The sequence below is a fragment of the Phoca vitulina genome, unplaced genomic scaffold (assembly GCF_004348235.1).
Source record: "Phoca vitulina isolate PV1807 unplaced genomic scaffold, GSC_HSeal_1.0 scaffold59, whole genome shotgun sequence".
NCBI lineage: Eukaryota > Metazoa > Chordata > Mammalia > Carnivora > Phocidae > Phoca > Phoca vitulina.
Window position 1 is genome coordinate 7,774,717 of NW_022589762.1, and position 20,007 is coordinate 7,794,723.

The 20,007-nt window shown below is 57.2% G+C and overlaps 2 protein-coding genes and 1 non-coding gene across 4 annotated transcripts; all 3 read left to right on the plus strand.

Moving 5' to 3' along the window:
- The first annotated feature begins 92 nt into the window (after nt 1-92).
- CUNH12orf57 (chromosome unknown C12orf57 homolog) lies at nt 93-2,001 on the plus strand. 2 transcript variants are annotated; one of them, XM_032390877.1, is made up of 3 exons: nt 93-520; nt 806-982; nt 1,770-2,001. In XM_032390877.1, the coding sequence occupies exons 1-3, from the start codon at nt 469-471 to the stop codon at nt 1,919-1,921; spliced, it is 381 nt and encodes a 126-aa protein (XP_032246768.1). In that variant the 5' UTR covers nt 93-468; the 3' UTR covers nt 1,922-2,001. The 2 variants fall into 2 exon arrangements, with proteins under 2 accessions (XP_032246768.1, XP_032246769.1); XM_032390878.1 differs by having other exon boundaries at nt 136-268.
- LOC116623704 lies at nt 119-180 on the plus strand. Its single transcript, XR_004297738.1, has one exon. It is a non-coding gene; the product is annotated as a U7 small nuclear RNA (small nuclear RNA).
- Nucleotides 2,002-6,933: 4,932 nt separating the features above from the next.
- Nucleotides 6,934-18,056, plus strand: PTPN6 (protein tyrosine phosphatase non-receptor type 6). The gene is made up of 16 exons (XM_032391058.1): nt 6,934-7,074; nt 7,164-7,286; nt 7,530-7,724; nt 10,419-10,608; nt 10,753-10,869; nt 10,976-11,089; nt 11,223-11,319; nt 11,712-11,791; nt 11,964-12,113; nt 13,953-14,084; nt 14,210-14,364; nt 16,413-16,480; nt 16,585-16,736; nt 16,834-16,925; nt 17,335-17,455; nt 17,642-18,056. The coding sequence occupies exons 1-15, from the start codon at nt 7,067-7,069 to the stop codon at nt 17,447-17,449; spliced, it is 1,788 nt and encodes a 595-aa protein (XP_032246949.1). The 5' UTR covers nt 6,934-7,066; the 3' UTR covers nt 17,450-17,455; nt 17,642-18,056.
- The last annotated feature ends 1,951 nt before the right edge of the window (nt 18,057-20,007 follow it).

Genomic DNA, 20,007 nt, shown 5'->3' on the forward strand with positions numbered 1-20,007 from the left:
AGTTATAGTGTCCCCCGTTGGTTATACATCAATAGGAATTAGAAAACGCCAGTCTGAGCTCACCCTCACCAATAGTGGCGTTCATGGATACCCCATGTTCTCTCCAGGCCACTTTCCGTAGTGTTACAGCTCTTTTAGAATTTGTCTAGCAGGTTTTCCGGTTTTTACCGGAAGACCCCCCCCCACAGTTCGTTTTTAACAATAGAGGTGTGTCAGCCATGGTGATGGTTTCTCTTTGTATGAGTTTTTCGAATCTTGGGCGATCCGTGTGAGTGGCTTTCCCTCTCCTGAGATATTTCGGCGGCTCTGCCGCCTTGCGCTACGCCGAGAGGTTTTTCTCGGCTTCCGGCTGCGGCTGATGCTGCTTCCCTTCCACCCCCGTCAGTTTTGAGAGCACCCTAGGATTAGGCAGCTCGTTTTTCCTGAGCATTTCTTGGGCTTCGCTGTACGTGCAGCTTTTGTTACCCTATGGCGTCCGCCTCGGCCCAACCGGCGGCCCTGAGCGCCGAACAAGCCAAGGGTGAGCAGCATTCTAGCCACCGGGTGGGCTTCCTGCTGCAGGAGGGTGCGGGCGGAGGGTACAGAGCGAGGGGTGTGGTTGCGCCGCCGGGAAATGGGGGCACAGGGTGCCATCTTTCTCTTTCCTCCAGGAGGGGTCCTTGCCCCCTAGAGCGAGGGAATCTGGGTCGAGTTTATTGGGTTACTATGGCTTCAGTCCACTAATTCCCTGCCCTCTTCCCTGCGTTCTCGGCTGCGCCCGCCGGCCATACTCCGACGCCTACCCGGGGATGCGTGTGCCGCACAGTGGTCCTGGCCGAGGTAATCCAGGCGTTCTCGGCCCCGGAGAACGCCGTGCGCATGGACGAGGCTCGGGACAACGCGTGCAACGACATGGGCAAAATGCTGCAATTCGTGCTGCCTGTGGCCACGCAGATTCAGCAGGAGGTTATCAAGGCCTATGGCTTCAGCTGCGACGGGGAAGGTGGGTCGGTCGGTCGGGGATCGGGGGTCGGGGGTGGCGCGGGTCCGGGAGAGGGCGCTGGATCCATTGGGTCCCTAAGCCGTCCTCCCTTGTCTCGCCACACGGAGGCAGCCACAATCTGACGAACAGCATTGGCAGTCAGAGCCGAGTCTATTCTGAACTTGTGCCAGGTGAAGTCCTAAGTGCTTTTTGTAGTTACCAGTAATTATACTGTTACCCCACTTTAAGATGAGGAAACAGACTCTAGCAGTAAACTGAGTGCCTGAGGTCACAGCAGAGCTGGAACCGAACCCTCTTCTGATAGCTTCTAGTGGGATGTCTGCATGACAGTATGCTTCTGCCGCCCCTCCAAGGGGTTTTAGCTAATCTCTGTTGGAGGGCTGGCTGGTCAGTTTCCTTGATGAGATCATGGCGTTCCCCAAGGGTGCAAGTCCATCAGCCCAGCTGGCCCATGGCTCTCCTGTGTTCCGGTTATAGACTTGAGACCTTGTGCATGTTCATACTTTGGGTTCTTGTGAGTAAATAGCCAAAATGGTTCACCTGATCATGAGAAGCACACTGCTTTGGGATATTTCATTCACTGCATCCCATCCAAGTTGTGCCTGGCGTAGACCAGGAAATGGTTGATCCAAACCACACAGGGCAGAGGCCTGCTTGTGCCTTGTTTTGTAGGCAGCTACCTGACCAGAGGGGGAACAGCCAGTGACTCATGCCCAAGCTGCCCCCTCCTGATGTCTGGGGCACACCTGTCCCCTGGTGTGGCTTGATGCTCCACTTCCCCTTGCAGGTGTCCTGAAGTTTGCCCGCTTGGTCAAGTCTTATGAAGCCCAGGATCCCGAGATTGCCAGCTTGTCGGGGAAGCTGAAGGCGCTGTTCCTGCCGCCCATGACATTGCCTCCCCACGGGCCTGCTTCTGGCGGCAGTGTGGCTGCCTCCTGAGGGTCGGCCCTCCCGGGCGACACTGCCCAGGAAGGGAAGACCTTAATGTTCCGGAGGATAATAAACGTGCCTGTGACTTAGCCTCAGCGTCAGTCTTTTGTGACCCTGACAACCCCCACCTCCTGGCCCCAGATTCCCTCCGCCATTCCAGGCCACTTCAGCTCCCCGTCCAGATCCTTCCTATGTTCCTGCTGGTTACAACCCTGCTCTGGGGCAGGGTGGGAGGATGGACTTGCCCCTCAATACCCTGGGGGGAGAGGGGGTGGCGGGCCTGCACAGGTGGCGCCTCCTCTGAGGAGTGGGGCTTCCTGGGCTTTTTCGGAGGCCCCTTCGCTTCTGTGTGCTGGGAGGTCCCCCATTGGCTGGTGCTCCCTCGGCCAGGATTACTTCCTGGTCTTTGCCCCCACCCCGCCCCCGCCCCCTCCCTCCAGCGGCTCTGTCAGCTCCAGGTGGAGCTCCAGGTGGCTCCTCCCCTCCCAAGGGAAGGAGCCGAGGACAGGCGGGCCCTGGACTACCCAGTGGGGCTGGCGGGAGAGGCTGGTGGCCATGGCAGCCTGAGGCCAGCCCCTCCCACCTGTCCCTTCTCCAGGGATCATTAGACCAGGGCCTCGCTGCCGTGGTGCCAGTGGCCTGGCGGGCTGCATCAAGGAGGAAGTCGCTGAGCTCCCAGCGTTCCTCCTCACCTGTTCAGGCTGCTGTGCACAGCTGCACTCCTTGTGGTCCTGTGCCTGTGACCCCCCCGTCCCTCTGGGGAGATGCTGTCCCGTGGGTAAGTCCCCGGCTCCCCCTGGGTGCCACAGGCTCCTGATAGTTTGGGAGAGAGGGGCAGGGTGTATGCTCAGCGCTGCAGGTGTGCGACCATGAGCGCCATCTACTGCCCCCCGCCCCCGGGTTTGCTTCCTGTCCCTCCCTCAAGATGTGAGGAACTCCAGTCTCATTTATACCCCTCAGCCCCCTCCTTCTTTTCTCTAGCACTTTCCCCGTGACAGCTGTGTCTTTCTTTTCTCCATTGTTTGTCTCCCTTCACTCTCTGGTCCCCTGCTTCTGCTGTCTCCTTACCCAAACCCCTGGGTAGCCCCCATTCAGAAACATAACATGTCTGAAAGGCAAACCTGGGAAAGCTCCCCCTTCGCACGGAACATCCCAACATCTGGCGTTCATTCCACTCTCAGTGTCTCTTCACTTCCCCCTCCCATGCATCATTCATGCAGCAGATGCACGGCGAGCGTCCCCTATGGGCCAGGTACTTTGTAAGGTGCTGGCAATAATGTAGCGAAGACAGACACGGTCCTTGCTCTCATGGAGCTTCATTCCAGTGGGAGGCAACAGAGGACACAGAGAACCCAATAAATAGGACTAATTTTAGATTCTCAGAAGTGTTATGCAGAAAATGAAAACAGCGTCAGGTGCTAGCTAGCACGTGACTGGGAGTGCCCATGGCATTGCTAACTGGAGGGGTCCAGGAGGGCTTTCCTGAGGAGGTGACGTGTGCTGAGAGCGGGCTGTTGAGGAAGAGCCAGCCACGTGGTGACCAAGAGTCGAGTGCCCCTGGGCAGAGGCCCTGCTGTGGGCACACAGGAACCAAGGACAGGGTGCACAGAGTAAAGCAGCAGAGAGGGAGGCCGGGACCCACAATGTCACATGTGGTCAGGATGCTGTGTCCACGGGTGGGTGTCTGCACTAGGCCAGAGATGTGTGTAGGTGGCCATGGACGGTGAGGTGCGTGTAGCGGGCCTGTGTGTGCACGTGTGTGCTCCTGTATATGACAAGCAGGGTGTGTGTGTGTGGGGCCGGAAGCTGAACATGTCGGTGCAGGGACCAGGAGGTGATCATGCCTGTGCATGGTTATTGATGAGCTTGTTTACTGGACACGTGCTCTGCGTGAGGCGTTGTGTTAGCCTTTGAACTCCTGAAGGTGGGCCCGCTGGGCTGTGGGCCCCCCACGCTGGAGCCGGCTCTGCAGACGCTCTTTCTGCCCCTAGCTCTGGGACGGAATTTGCGGTCTTTCAGTGGGGCTCAAAGTCCAAGACTGAAAGGGTAGTCAGCGTTAGGTCATACAATAAACAGACCGAGTTTCCCAGGTACCAGAGAGAAGGGGGACGGGGAGAGCCCATTTTTGGGGGGGAGAATTGATGTTTGATATTTGAAAAAGTGATAAAGTAGTCATCACAGGAAACAGACTTTAGTTGAGCTTTAACACTTGGTTATTATTTTTCCTTATTTTTTATTGAGGTAATAGCATACATAATGTGCATGAATGCTTACCATGAGTGCTTACCATTGAATCTTAAGCACACGGCCTAATTACATACACCAATGTATACACCACCCAGATTAAGATGTAGAGCATTCCCAGCACCCCAGTTGGTGTTTCCTACAAATTGCCATCTCCCAAGCAATTTATTTATTTTTATAAAGATAATACATACCCATGCTACAACATCCAAAAAGGGATAGGGGAAAGAAGACATCCAGATGGCCAACAGACACAGATGCTCAATATCACTCATCCTCAGGGAAATGCAAATCAAACCCACACTGAGATACCACCTCACATTTGTCAGGATGGCTAGAATCAGAAAGACAAGAAATAACAAGTGTTGGTGAGGATGTGAAGAAAAGGGACACTTGTGCACTGTGGTGGGAATGTCAGTTGGCCCAGACACTGTGGAAAACAGTATGGAGCTTCCTCAAATAATTAAAAGTAGGAATACCATATGATCCAGTAATTCCACTACTGGATATTTACCCAAGAAAATGAAAACAATAATTCAAAAAGATATAGGCACCCCTATGTTCATTGCAGCATTATTTACAGTAGCTAAGATAGGGAAGCAACCCAAGTGTCCATCGACAGATGAACGGATAAGGAAGATATGGCATATATATATACATACACATACATACAATGGAATATTACTCAGCCATAAAAAGAATAAGATCTTGCCATTTGTGACAATATGGATGGATCTAGAGGGTACTATGTTAAGTGACATAAGTCAGTCAGGGAAAGACAATGTATGATTTCACTTATATGTGAATCTAAAACACAAAACAAATGAACAAACAAAAATCAGAAACAGACCCATAAACACAGAGAATAAACTGATGGTCGCCAGGGGGGAGGCAGGTGGGAGAGAGGCAAAATGAGTGAAGGGGAGTGGGAGGTACAGGCTTCCAGTTATGGAGTCAATAAACCATGGGGATGAAAGGCACTGCGTAGGGAAGATAGTCAGTGGTATTTTAAAAAATATTTTAAAGATTTTTTATTTATTCATTTGAGAGAGACAGGGAGCCCACTTCGGGGCTCGATCCGAGGACCCTGAGATCATGGCCTGAGCTGAAGGCAGATGCCTCACTGACTGAGCCACCCAGGTGCCCCTCATCAGTGGAATTGTACTAATGTTGGATGGTGACAGGTGGTAGCTACGTTTGTGGTGAGTGTAGCATGCCACGTGGACTTGTTGAATCACTACGTTGTACACCTGAAACTAATGTAACATTGTGTGTCAACTATAATTCAATTCAAAAAACAGGTATAGGGGCGCCTGGGTGGCTCAGTCGGTTAGGCATCTGCCTTTGGCTCAGGTCATGATCCCAGGGTCCTGGGACTGAGTTCTGCATCGGGCTCCCTGCTCAGCAGGGAGCCTGCTTCTCTCTATCCCTCTGCCACTCCCCTGCTTGTGCTCACTCTCTCTGACAAATAAATAAATAAAATCTTTTTTTTTAAAACCCAGGTATAAGGGAGAAGTAAATGTTCCTTCCAGCCCTCTCCCCCAGCCACTTAGTCTCTTTCCCAGGCAGAAGCCACCAATTTGAGCTTTCTGTGTATCCTTTGTCGGATTGCTTTCCTCTTGTTTTGGTTTGGTGGTGTTTGTGTTTGTATGTGGAATTACACACGGGGAGCATCATGAGCTTCTGGTGTGTAGGGCCTCTCAAGGTCAACCAGCCCTGAGAATATCAGTCATGGCATGGACCTCAGTCCCCAGTCCCCAGGGGACAGGCCCCTGGTCAGAGTCCTGAGCTCTGGCTGATTCAGACCAGACCCCTTGACAAGAACCTACGGCTCAGGCACAGGGGTGGACCACCCCAAGGGGGCTGGCTGCTCTACCCCCACCTGCTTCCCTAGATCTGCGTCCCCTTGCATTCTGTTCCTTGACTCCCCTACCTGGTTAGGACACAGTGGGACAAAGACTTAGGACAAGAAGTAGAAAAGGTGTAAGTTTGACAGCTTTGTCCATCCCTCTGTCCCAGCAGCACCTCTTCAGATGTGTATGTCAGGTGGGCGGGGGGGCAGGGGGAGGTGAGAGCACCTTTCCCTTTGTAAGCATCTGCTTGGCCTTGGCTGTTAGTCTCCCCTTCCCGGCAACCCCCAGTGGACTGGTGGTCCCAGCCTCTGTCCTTGGAAGCCCTCAGGGCTGGCATGCAGCAGCTAGAGTCACTGGCTTTGGAACCAGTGTGTGGGGTTACATCCCAGTGTCGCCACTTACGGACTGGCCGGCCCCAAGGCAAGTTCCCCACATGCTCTGAGCCTCAGGTTCCTTGTCTGTAGAATGGGGATAGAGACGCACCTGCTTCACGGGGCTCTTGTGAGGAATAAATCAGCTAAGGCACATCAATGACATCATAGCACAGTGCCTGGCATCCATGAAATGAGACTTGTCACCGTCACCATCATCATGAGCCTGGACCAGGGCGGGCTGCGTGGAAGCGGCTGGTGGGGGAAGACGAGATGGCGTGTGGCCGTGCGGGCTCACGTTTATGAAGCACGGCTTTCGCCGGTAGGGCGCAAGGCACATCTGTGTCCTTATTTCGTGTGTCGTCACGCTCGCGGAGGGCCATGCTCCCGAGGCCTTTGATGGCAGACGTGTGGGAAGTGGGCCCCATCCCCACCCCCACTGCCACCCTGCTTTGCGTCTCTTCGCTCCGCTCTAAAACGAGAAGTACAGTGAGTTCCCCCAAGGGGTCGGCCGCGCCCCTTCCTGTCCCCGCCCTGCCGGCTGCCCCCGGCCAGTGGAGTGGCAGCCCCAGCACCGGGACCGCCAGGGCTGTGAGGCGGCCTGGTAGCCCCAGAGTTCTCGGCCCACCCGGACTGCCCCGCACACCTCCTCCCCTGCACCCGCTTCCTCTCAGGGAGCCCCCAGGATGGTGAGGTAAGGTCCTGGGACCCACGGGACGCAGGAGGCAGGGGCGCCCTGGGGACCGAGGACCCGCTCCTCACTGCTCCCCGGGGGGCCGGCAGGTGGTTTCACCGAGACCTCAGCGGGCTGGACGCGGAGACTCTGCTCAAGGGCCGCGGCGTCCATGGGAGCTTCTTGGCTCGGCCCAGTCGCAAGAACCAGGGTGACTTCTCCCTCTCCGTCAGGTAGGTGGCCCTCAACGCCAGCCAGGGCGAGTCGTTCGGCACCTCGTTCCTGGTTCCCTCGTGGCAGCGCCCACTCCCCAGTCCCTAGCACCAACGTGTCCCCCCAGTCCCGTCCCTGTCTGTGCCCACGCCCTCGCTGTGTGTGTGTGTGTGCCCCCTCTTCAGCCCCGTACCAGCCCATCCCCCCAGTGTCCCCCACCTCTACTCTTGCACCCACTGGCCTCACCACCTGGTGCCCCGCAGGGTGGGGGATCAGGTGACCCATATTCGGATCCAGAACTCGGGCGATTTCTATGACCTGTACGGAGGCGAGAAGTTTGCGACGCTGACAGAGCTCGTAGAGTACTACACACAGCAGCAGGGCGTCCTGCAGGATCGAGATGGCACCATCATCCATCTCAAGTACCCGCTGAACTGTTCCGACCCCACCAGTGAGAGGTGAGGGGCTTCCTGACCCACCCCCACATGGAGATGGGCTGCCTTCCCCACTGTCAGTGCCTCCCCCCCCTCCTTCCCAGCGCTCTGTGGGCCTCTTTCTTCCATGTGACCCCGGGCCCGTGTCTCAGGGGACTAACCTCCCACCCCTTTCCCTCAACCCCTGAGAAAGCAGGGGGCAGCACCCTTGCCCTCTTCCAGGGTCCCTGTCAGCCAGCGCCCCAGGCCCGCCTAGGGATGGAGAGGCCTAGTGGCTGCCTTGTGTAGTAGGCCGGCCCTGTTGTTAGAAAGCTCTTCTTCCTTCTATGGAACTGAATCTGCCTTGCTGTAACTATTCTCTCCCTCAGCACAGGTTGATACACAGAGAGACTGGTGCTGAGGAGGAACATAGGGACTTACATATGAGGACATTTAATGCTTTATCTCAGCAACACAGTGATGACGGGTCTGCTTCTGGGGGCTCCGTAGAGCTCGACCAGTCCCTTGACCAGAACACGGATCAGTGGAAAACTGTGTGATAGGGTCGCATACGCAAGGGGCCTAGTACCTGGGCACAGGGTAATACTCAAGGCTTTGCCCTCCTGTCCTTTTGGCTCCAAAGATGTGGTCCCCACGACTGGGCAGGCCGCCCCCTGCATGTGGTCTTCCTACAGCATGTGTGGGGGTGGGGGGCCCGAACCCTCAGCATTACAGGGTGGCTCCTTTTAGCCGCTGTATCCCAATGATGGCTCCGTCAAGGTGAAGGGCAGCCGAATCATTCTAGGGGCTTTTTTTTTTTCACATTCCGGGGGCCAAGGCAACTTGCCCTTGTCCTGTATTTGTGTGTTGATTGTTGACATGATTGGGAACCTGGGTTCCGTCAGTTTTCAGTCTTTCTGAGATGCATTGCCTCTCAGCTCACATCAGTATTTTTGTTCAAGTCACTGATGAAAATTTAGAACTGGGTCAGGCTGCGGTAAGGGCCTCGTGGCCCACCGCTGGATGCCACACTCCAGCCGACATGAAGCCATCGATCCATTTCCTTTGAAGCCACCTCTTTGAGGAGTGAAGCCCAAGCATGGGTGACTTTGCTCATGGTGGCCCTCCTTGGCTCTTGCTTGGTCTCCGCCCCCTCTTGCCCTTTTCCTCTGCCTGGCCTGCAACATTCATGCGGGTTTGCCACCCAGGCGCTCTTGAACTCTTCATGTCCTCTTTGCCCAAAGCCAGCATCTGTCCTGCCAGACGGTGGGTTGGTGGAGGCCCTAGAGGAGGAGCAGGTTGTGGATGGAGCTAGAAGAGGGAAGGAGAAGCTGGGGGGTGGGGAGCCTGAGGCCTGGAGAAGCAGGAGAAGGACTGAGCTAGGGGTGGGGGTGGGGAGGGGGAGGGAAGGATGGAGGGAGCCAAGGCCAGGAAGGCTGACTCTAAGAGGCCCTTTTGGTTCCCAAGGCCAGGGTGCCAGGACGCCTGGTTCACCCCTGACCCTGGGATTTTGTGTGGGAAGCTCTTTCTCCACACCTCCCTTTGTGTTCCTTGCCCCTCCTCCTCTGAGGGAATTTGCATTCGTCCCCGCCAATGGCTAGCTCTCGGCCTGTGGTCAGCCTGATATTTGCATGGAGACTTCCTCATCCCGGGGCCAGGGGGACGAGGGGCAGCTCCCTCCTCATTGTGGGGTGGGGGTGGGGGGGCTCTGGTCTGTCCCTGAGTGGTGGAATGGGGTGAACCCCCCAGGTGCTGCTTCTGGACAAGGCAAGAGTGAGATGGGGCTGGACAGACTGGCCCCTCCCTTCTCTCCCCATCCCTGCGGTTGGAAAATGCCCCCTCCCCTGGTCCCTGGGCTGAGGAAACCTCACACCCTCACTTCTCACTCTCTCCCCAGAAGGAGTTTTGTGTTTTTTTCCATCACGTGGTTTCCTGTGGGGCTGGGCATTGTGGGGCTACAGTTTCCTCCTGGGAAGGGGGTGTGCTTCGGGGAAAGGTCCTAGTTCTGCTTTCTGCCCTTCTGAGCCCCTCTGAGCCCCAGCCTCATCTGTAGTGATGTCAACCTGGGCACCTCAGAGTCCCCCAAACCGTTTTTTTCCCCCTGCAGGGTTGTCTGTCTTCCCTGCTACCCAGGGGGAGTTGTCCCCATCATGACTCCCTTTTGACTCCCCATCTCCATTGCTCTCTGTGGTTCGGCCTCAGTGTTTCTCTTGGTCTCCCTCCTCTTTCCCTAGAGCAGCCCTGGCTTTCCTGGGACCCTTCCTCAGTTTCTCCCCTACAGCTGCTCTGGATATGGCCTGCCTGTCTGTCTCTGTCTTATGCTCTCAGAGGCGGGCCTGGTTAGAACTCCCAAGGCTTCCCTATCAGCCCAGGGCCTTGGGCCAGTGTATGATCGCCCAGCTTCAGGTTCCTCATCTGTACAATGGGATGGTACCTACCTCTCAGCATTTTGAGAACTATGGACCTAAATATGGTGGTGGATTTGAGGGGCACGTGGCTGTATCAGTTGGAGGAGTGTGCCACTCTTAATCTTGGGGTTGTAAGTTTGAGCCCCAAGCTGGGTGTAGAGATGACTTTAAGAACATCTTTAAAAAAAATATGGTGGTGGATTTGAAAGCATCTAGCACAGTGCCTGGCATATCATAGTTACTCGATTTCCCTGTCCCTCTCTGCAAGCGTCTCTGCTCAGCACCTGCCCCTTGGCTTACGTGTCCCTTTCCCCGATGTTGCCTTTTCTAGGTGGTACCATGGTCACATGTCTGGGGGGCAGGCAGAGACACTGCTGCAGGCCAAGGGTGAGCCCTGGACATTTCTGGTGCGTGAGAGTCTCAGCCAGCCTGGAGATTTTGTGCTGTCCGTGCTCAGCGACCAGCCCAAGGCTGGCCCAGGCTCCCCGCTCAGAGTCACTCATATCAAGGTCATGTGTGAGGTAAGGCAGCCAAGCCCACCGGGGCTCCCGTCTATGCCCAACGCAGGGGCGGTGGGGTGGATCAGCCTGGGCTTTGGTCTAAGGCTGGGGGTCTAGGGAGGGAGACTCGGGTCGTGCCGAATGGCCTGACTTGGCATCCCTCAGGGTGGACGCTACACCGTGGGTGGTTCAGAGACCTTTGACAGCCTCACAGACCTGGTGGAGCATTTCAAGAAGACAGGGATCGAGGAGGCCTCGGGTGCATTCGTCTACCTGCGGCAGGTGAGAGGGCTGGGCCTGGCTGCCTCCTTCCTTTTCCTGAGCCATCCCTCAGACACGGGAGCTTCTGGGATCTTGAGGCACTGACTTCTTGCCCATCCCTGCCCAGCCATACTATGCCACTCGGGTGAATGCAGCTGACATTGAGAATCGGGTCTTGGAACTCAACAAGAAGCAGGAGTCGGAGGACACAGCCAAAGCCGGCTTCTGGGAGGAGTTTGAGGTGCGTGGTGGGGACCATCAGATCGACCCTGTCCCCTCTCTCCCCACCCCTTACATTGGTCTGCCCCATCTTATCTCCGGGCGCCGATGCCCCTCCAGGGGCCGGTACTCTATTTCCTCCTCTTACCCCTCAGAGTCTGCAGAAGCAGGAGGTAAAGAACTTGCACCAGCGTCTGGAAGGGCAGCGGCCAGAGAATAAGAGCAAGAACCGTTACAAGAACATTCTCCCGTGTGAGCACCCTACCCCCAGGCAGCCTCCATCCCTCCCCCTTCCCACCCAGGAGACTCCCCTTCCCTGAGCCAACCTCTCCCTATCTCATAGGGTCTCCACCCCCAGCTCAAGGAGGGTCCACCTCCTCACCCATGCAAGGGAGCCTCCCCTCCTCCAGAAAGCCTCTGCCCCTCCCAGTGGAGTCTCCCTGCACCCCACGTCCTCCTTCCTCTGAAACCTTCATCCCCCACTCCCCGTGCAGATCCTCCACCCCTGCCTACCCACAGTGCTCCAAGAGCCTCCTGGCTTCTGAGACAAGAATGGCCTGAGAGCTTAGGAAGGGTCTGCCCCAGGGGCTGGTGAGTGCCCGGCTGACCCAGGCCCATCTTGTTTCCTCCCCGCCCACTCCCAGTTGACCATACCCGAGTGATCCTGCAGGGACGCGACAGTAACATCCCTGGGTCCGACTACATCAACGCCAACTACGTCAAGGTTGGTGGCACCTGCTCATCAAGGGAGGAGAGGCTGGGCCCTGGGGATTCCCCATCTCAGGGGGGTACTGGATCCAGAGCCGCGTAGGCACAGTGGACAAGTTAGGTGGTGAGGGGGGTGGGGGTGCAGGGGCTCACAGTCCTGGGGTGCAGCTCTCTACACTTGCTTCCAGAACCAGCTGCTAGGCCCCGATGAGAACACTAAGACCTACATTGCCAGCCAGGGCTGCCTAGAGGCCACAGTCAACGACTTCTGGCAGATGGCATGGCAGGAGAACACCCGCGTCATCGTCATGACCACCCGAGAGGTGGAGAAAGGCCGGGTAAGGCCAAGTCCGTGCTGCCCCCTGACCCCCACAGCCCTTCTCCCCAGGACTTGCCACCCACCACCATGAAACCAAAGAGACTCCAGATGCCAGGGCAGAAAGGAACCTCAGAGGGCAAGGTCCAACCCTTGTTGGGAAACCGAGGCACAGAGACTGTCTCGGGTACACACTGCCTCCCCGATCTCTGCTTCCAACCTGGGGCTCTCCTGACCACCAGACCCAGGTTTTATTTTTTTATTTTTATTTTTTAAAAGATTTTATTTAGGGGCACCTGGATGGCTCAGTCGGTTAAGCATCTGCCTTCGGCTCAGGTCATGATCCCAGGGTCCTGGGATGGAGCCCCGCATCAGGCTCCTTGCTCAGCAGTGAGCCTGCTTCTCCCTTTCCCTCTGCTCTCCCCGCCCCTCATGCGCTCTCTCTCTCTAATGAATGAATGAAACACATTTCAATGTGTTTGAATAAATGAATTCTCTAAATTTTTTGAATAAATATGAATAAATGAATGAATGATGAATAAATAAATGAATGCATAAATGAATGAATAATAAAATGAATAAATAAATGAATAAATAAAATCTCTAAAAATTTAGAGTAATAAATTTATAATAATTTAATTTATATAATTTATATAATTTATATATATTTTATATATATTATATATTAAATTTATATAATTTAATATAATAAATAAATAATAAATAAAAATTTAGAATAAATGAATAAATTTTATTTATTCATATGATTTATTTGTTCATTTGATAGAGAGAAAGAGAAAGCATGTGAGCAGGGGCAAGGGGGCGTTGGGGTAGGGACAGAGGGAGAGGGATAAGCAGACTCCCCCACTCAGCGGGGAGCCTGATGCGATGCAGGGCTCCATCTGATCCCAGGATCCTGAGTTCATAACCTGAGCCGAAGTCACTCAACTGACTGAGCCACCCAGGCGCCCCCAGACCCAGGTTTTAAATGGGCTTTCTTCCTTAAAGTGTCTCAGAGCAACATGCCTTCTGCCCCTCCCTGACCTGTCCCCATCCTCACAACAGCCCTCCTGTCCTCTCCACCTCATAAATCTCTCTGGAGTGTGCCCCTCACCCTCACCCCACCGCCCAGCCGGTCTCCCTCCCTGTAGGCTGCCCCCAACTACAGCACGTCTGCACTGGAGTCAGAGGGGTCCCTCTCAAAGCACACACACTGCATCGAGTCGCTCCCTCTCTGAGAATCTTTCAGTGGCTCCCAGTTGTCGTCAGGATCAAGTCACACTCTAAGACCCGGCACTCAAGGCATGGTGGCTCCCCGCAACACTGCGTGCCTCCGGTTCCCACGCCTTGGCCTGAGCGCACTTTCTGCTAGGAAATGACTTACTCTCTCTGCCTGCCAGACTCCTTGTTTCTGAAGCCCCAGCCCAAATGCTGCCTCCTCTGTGAAGCCACCTCTGATTTCCTCCCTAATCTGGAGGGCGGAGCAGTCTCTCCCTCTCTCCCGGGCCCCGGAGCGGCTCAGTTTTCCCTGCTCGCCTGTCTCTGTGAACTGCTAGAGGCACGGGCGCAGACGCACAGGCTGCGTCTTCGTCGTGTTTGTAACGCAGCCTGGTCTGCACAAGTTCAGGTGCAAAGTGTGCACCAGCCAGTGTTTACTGAGTGAACTGTAAGGTTGAGCGGCTTGTCAGGTCTCACCACCTGTTGGTGGCTGAGCCAGGACCGGACCCGCCTTGGATTCTCGGCCAGTTCATCCATTCATCCAATAAATGCTGACTGGGCCGGCACTGGGCACGCAGGACCTCGAAAAGGGCCTGGAACAGCCTGTGCGTTCTCGCTCCTCACCTCCACCGTCCCTTTGCAGAACAAGTGTGTCCCATATTGGCCGGAGGTGGGCACGCAGCGCGTCTACGGACCCTACGTGGTAACCAATTGCAGGGAACACGACACAGCGGAGCACAAGCTCCGTACCTTACAGGTCTCCCCGCTGGAGAATGTGAGTATCTTCCAGCCCTGCCTCGCTCCTGGGACCCCTGCTTGGATCTGTTCTCTTGCCCGGTGGGGTGGGGGATGGGACGACGTGTGGGGACAGAGGGCACTGGCCCTATGCACTCTGCCCAGGGGGACCTGGTTCGAGAGATCTGGCACTACCAGTACCTGAGCTGGCCTGACCATGGGGTCCCCAGTGAGCCTGGGGGTGTCCTCAGCTTCCTGGACCAGATCAACCAGCGGCAGGAAAGTCTGCCTCACGCGGGACCCATCATTGTGCATTGCAGGTGAGAACAACGACGATGTTGGCAGTAGTAATCAAAACAGTCGTCGGCTAGGAAATACTGTGCACTGAGTGCCATGTGCTCTCGTAAGCAATCATTTCCGTGTTCACGCATTCAGTGCTCCCCTGGATCCCAGCCACCTCCGGGATGGCTCCTGGATGACCCCAGACCCAAGGCGGACACTTAGCTTGAACCAACCCCGCTGATTGATCCTGTGCCTGGGGGGCAGGGGGTGGGGGCGGTTCTGTAGAGACTTCCCTGGATGTACCGTCTCCTCCAGCGGTGCCAAAGACAGATGAGCAGACAGGCCCAGAGACTTGCCAGCCAGTTCGTGGAAGAGTCTGCCCTGGTCACTCCTGTTTTCTCACACGGGCTTACTCGGCCTGTATTTCTTCTTGGGCCCTGGCACCTTCCATTTGGGGTCAGTGTGGCTCCCCATGTTTTCTTTTTCCATCTGTAGCCCTAGGGGTGCTTAGCCTTCTTCTCTCTCTCTCCCCCTTCCCAGCTAGTGAGCCCAGCTCAGCCTCCAGGGTGGAGTAGGGACGGGTGATGTCTTCCGGAGGGGCACGTGCATCACCAGCTCCACTGGAGAACCTCAGGTTCATGATCAGGAGCCCCTGTTCCTGCTAGGTGGCGAGGGGGCAGCCAGCAAGGAGGAGCGGGGGTCCCCTCAGTTCTGAGGGGCCGAGTCCTGTAGACGGGCCTACCCAGCTGGCCTGGTCTGGGTCGATGGGAGGCAGTGGGTGCAGGTTCCTGGACAGAGACCAGTAGGTTTAAACTCCAGCTCTTCTACTCACTGGCTGTGTGATCTCAGACAAATTACTTCACTTCTCAGACCCTCAGATTCCTCATCTGTAAATTCAGGATCTCCTCTGCTTGCTGTGAGGATTCGCTAAGACCCTGTGCCTGTGTCTGGAATGCAGTAATGCAGTTATCCCTCAAGAAATGGGAGCTGTTGATGGTTTAATAACACATCAGGCAGGGAATTGGGAAACAGGAGCCTGCTTCGTCCACTTCCCTTCCCACTCCCTCCAGTGACCCCAGGCTGAGGGCCTCACACGTCTTCCTTCTTCCCACCAGCAACGTTAGTCCTGGGGCAGGGCTGGGGGTGCTGAATCTGGAGGTGCCCCCCACCTGTCATCTAAGGGACTCTGCTCTGCCTCCAGGGGCAGGCCCATCGCTAAGAACGACCCTCCTGCTACTCCCCTTCTACTTCTTGAAATCCCCATGGCCTTTATTTAGATGTTACAGGAAGGAAGTGGGTAAGGGGGGGTTATTTTTGACAATCTGGGTTTGAAATTAGACAGTGCGACTCAGGCCACTAGCCTGGCGGCTCCGCCGAGGGGGCGGACTGGGATCTCTGAGGGATCCTGAGGTTCCCGGGACCTGTGGCCCCAGGGAGGTGACAGAGGGTGGAGAAAGAGGGGAGACCTCATGCCTCACAGCTCCTCCACACCTCCCCAGCGCCCTTTGTGCCCTGCTGCCTCAAAAGCTGCCCTTTCCCTGTCCTCAGGGTCTGAAGAAAACGGGAAACAAAGCCCTTTCGAAAGCTCTAAATAAAACTTTTGAAGGGCTGGGTGGTGGTGGGGGGTGGGGGGAGGTTTGGCAGGGAAGGCCTTGTTCAGGCCAAGGGTGTGGGAGAGGACAGGGGTGGGGGGGGAGGCCCAGAGTGCCTGGGGGGCAGGCAGGACACTGGTGGGACTGGGGGTCCTAGATCTTCCAGAGTAGGGAGCAGCCCCCAGCCAGCAATGAGGAGGCGAAGCAGGAAGTGGAGGAATGAGGTGCTGAGAAGGAAAGCTGGGGCGGCGCGGGGCGGGGGGGGGGCACTGGAGAGCCGGCCGCCCACAAATCCCTGGGCTGAAGCTGAGCGTGGGTGCAGAAGCCGGGCAGCTTCTGCCTCTGGCTAGCCTGCCCAGTGACCCCGGGCATGTTACCTCCTCTCGCTGGAGCCTCAGTTTCTTCCTGCCACTGTGCCGGAGCTGAACGCTGGGGCTCCCCCCTCCCGGTGCGGCGTGGCCTGGGCCTCTGATGGCGCCCCCTTCCCTCCGCAGCGCAGGCATTGGCCGCACGGGCACCATCATCGTCATCGACATGCTCATGGAGAGCATCTCCACCAAGGGTGAGGGTGACTCGTGGGGGACACAGGGCGGGGGGGGTTGGGTGAGCGGCCCCTCGGTGTCCACCTCTGCCTGGGCCGGGGGTCCAACTGCCATGCCTGCCCAGGGTTGGACTGTGACATCGACATCCAGAAGACGATCCAGATGGTGCGGGCGCAGCGCTCGGGCATGGTGCAGACCGAGGCGCAGTACAAGTTCATCTACGTGGCCATTGCCCAGTTCATCGAGACCACCAAGAAGAAGCTGGAGGTCATGCAGGTGTGTGCAGAGCCTGGCAGAGCGGTGGGGGGGGGTGGCGTGGGTATCACCGGGTCCGGCTGGGACCACTGCCCTCCCTCCACACCTCTGCCCACAGTCCCAGAAGGGCCGGGAGTCAGAGTACGGGAACATCACCTACCCCCCGGCCATGAAGAACGCCCATGCCAAGGCCTCCCGCACCTCTTCCAAGTGAGTGACCCCTGCCTGCCCCCCCCCCCCCCCCCCCCCCCCCCCCCCCCCCCCCCCCCCCCCCCGCCGCCTCCTCGGCCCGACCCTCCCTTTCCAGAGACCACAGGTGCTGCCGTCAGTCAGGGAGACCTGGGTTCAAGTTCAAGCTTGGCTCTTCCTCCCTGTGTTCACAAGTATTTCCCGAGGGCCCTCTCCGTGGGGTCTGTGCTGGACACTGGTATTATTAATGTGTGAGATGGAGCCGCTGCCCGCAGGGAGCTTCTAGTCTAGGGAAAGGACAGTGACCCGGTCTCCTTGCTCCTGGCCTCGGTTCGTTCCCCTGTGAAATGGGGTGGGCCAGAGGGGGCTGCTGGTGCCAGGGCATTCCTGACCTGTGCCACCTGCCCACACTTGCCCACCCCACCTGCAGACACAAGGAGGATGTATATGAGAACTTGCACAGTAAGAACAAGAAGGAGGAGAAGATGAAGAAGCAGCGGTCGGCGGACAAGGAGAAGAGCAAGGGTTCCCTTAAGAGGAAGTGAGCCAGGGTACGGCCGCCCCAGCTCCGGGCTCCTCCTTGCCCTGCCCCCAGTGTTCCCTGGATCCAGTGCTTTCCCCTGGATGGAGGGGGTGGCAACAGCCTCACTCTGCCCTTCCCAGCCATTGCAGACCTCTCTAGCTCCGCTTCCCCGTTCCAGGCGCTCTCTTACTCTCGTACTCCCTTCTCTCTGCAGCCTCAGGCCTGATCCCTGCAGAGGCCTCCCGTGGACCAACCCACAGCCGGAACCTGGGAGCCCGCCCCATTCTATTGTAATTTAAATGGCTGCGTCCCTACTTCCCTCTTCCTGACCCTGTATATAGCCCAGCAAGGCCCCAGGCAGTGCCGGGGCCCTTTATTCTTGTAAATAAAGCCCTTAGGATCACTCTGTGTGTGTATGTGTGTGTGTGTGTGTGTGTGTGCTCGTGCGTGAGTGCATAAAAGCTCGGCCTTCAGTCAGAGGAGAGTGATCAAAGGTACAGTGCAGGGAATATAGTCAATGGTGTCGTGAGAGTTGGTGGTGACAGATGGCGGCCACACCTGCGGTGAGCGTAGCCTACTGTACGGACTTGTGGGATCACTATGTTGTACACCCGAAACTAATGTAACATTGTGCGTCAACTATACTACAATTAAAAAAAATATATATATATATAATAAAATGAAGGATGATCCTGACAGGGTGGTTGTGGAGATCACTGAGATAAGGGAGGAAGATTACAACTGGCAACAATAATTCATTACACACCGGTCATGTGTCAGGCACTGTTTCAAAGGCTACACATTCAATCTAGGTACCTGTGTGATGCCCATGTCACCGCGGGGGAAACTGAGGCACAGATAGACTACATGACTTGCTCACAGGCACAGAACTGTTGAGCAGCGAGGCTAGGATTTTAACTCAGGCCGCCTGGCTCCAGAGCACACAGTCCCGGAGATGCCCCTGGGGTCACCTTGAGGGGACACACCCGCACTCCTCTGGCGCTGACTTCCAGATCTAAGAGCTCCGGCCGCTCCCAGCCCCGGAAGCACAGGCCTGGCACCTAGCGCCGCCGCCGGCAGCCCCTCCCTCCCCGGGCTCCTGCGGGCTCAGGGTGGTGCGCCTCGCTCCTCCCTTCTCCGGGGCCGCCCTCGGGCTCCTGGCAGTTTTCTTTTTGTCCCCTCTTCCTTGCCCCGTGTCCAGGGTGAGCTAACCAGAGACTCCTTCCTTGGGTTACGGCTTTATCTGGACTGAGAAGCCCGTCTCCTGGAGCCTTTAGCCCGTGAGGGTCCCTGCTGCAGGAGAGGCTGAGGCGCGGGCTGACCCTTCGTGTCACTGAGCGCGTGCTTTGTTGCTGGGTGTCCACTGTGTCACGGGCACTGGAACAGTGCCGGGGGGCATGGTGTGCACACGACAGGTCCCGCCGTTGTGCAGCCAGGAGACAGAAACAGGCCACAAGCAGCAGATACGTACGGACAGGTGCTAGGAAGGACGCAAACAAAGGAGACAGAGAGAGAGAGAGGAGAGCTTGGATTGGGCCACACGAGAGGCCCTGGAGCCATCGCCCTCCTGGGGGCGGGTGGGTGGGGCATCACCTGTGGGCCCCGGGCTCCCCTCCCAGCGACGCCTAGAGCTGCACAAAAGAAAGGCGGGTCCCAGCCCTCTAACCACCCCAGGGCTAACTGCCTGTGGGCTGGGACTTGGACGCAGGGCATTGAGGTGGGTCCAGGAGCAGCTCTGCCCTGCGGGTGCACGGTCCCCCCGCCCCCCCCCAGCAGGTGGCCGTTTCTCCCCACCGGACCACTGCGAGGGCTGCTGGAGAGCGGCTCAGCCCTTTAATGGGTAGGGTCCGTGCTGGCCTCCTGGTGGGGTGGGCTCCCCAACACTAGGGCTGAGGACAAGGGAGGTACCCCGCCGGGCCCTGCCTGCCCTTCAACACGCAGGGTTGCCCAGCACAGGCTGGGGGCACAGCCCAGTCCCTGCCGAGCTGACCCCTCGCTGACCTCAGGGCTCTCTGGCCATGGGCAGGGTAGGAGGCCTCAGAGGAAGGGGCCGGCCAGGGCAGGAGTAGCTGTTGGGCCAGGCCAGGGAGGCAGGCAAAGGGGCCCAAAGGCAGCCCCTCTCTTTTCCCGCTGGACCCCAGGCTCCGAGTGTAGGCCCAGGGGGCCAAAGGAGGCGGGCCGGCGAGAAGGGACCTGTAGGAAGGGATGGGAGGCCTAGCGAGGTGGCCAGGCCTCAGAGGAGGTGCCTACGGCGGGCCCTGGGAGGGAAGGGGTTAAGGCAGTGGGGGGGCAGCCTATGGCAGGAGGACACACCTGTGCGCAGGGGCGGCGGGCGGGGCCCAGGTGAGGAGCCTGCGCTGGCAGGCGGGCGGAGAAGGAAGGAGGAAGAGTGGAGGCCGGGGGCAGGCGGGCTCTGGGCCTTTGAGTCCTGGACCCTGACTCCCCTTCCTCTCCTCGGCACTCACTCTGGGGGGGGGCAGGCGGCCCGGGGACAGGTAAAGGCCACTGGGAGGGGGATTCTGGGGCCTAGTCAGGGGCCACAGAGTGGGGCTGAGGGCCGATGAATTGGTGTTGGGGGGG

Bases quoted from the DNA above. Each gene is read 5' to 3' on its own strand.
- PTPN6 (XM_032391058.1), top strand. The intron at 10,870-10,975 runs GTGAGAGGGCTG...ATCCCTGCCCAG, and splicing joins CATTCGTCTACCTGCGGCAG to CCATACTATGCCACTCGGGT. The intron at 16,737-16,833 runs GTGTGTGCAGAG...CTCTGCCCACAG, and splicing joins AGAAGCTGGAGGTCATGCAG to TCCCAGAAGGGCCGGGAGTC.
- CUNH12orf57 (XM_032390877.1), top strand. From the start codon at position 469: ATGGCGTCCGCCTCGGCCCAACCGGCGGCCCTGAGCGCCGAACAAGCC. The intron at 521-805 runs GTGAGCAGCATT...TGTGCCGCACAG, and splicing joins GAGCGCCGAACAAGCCAAGG to TGGTCCTGGCCGAGGTAATC. The intron at 983-1,769 runs GTGGGTCGGTCG...TTCCCCTTGCAG, and splicing joins CTTCAGCTGCGACGGGGAAG to GTGTCCTGAAGTTTGCCCGC.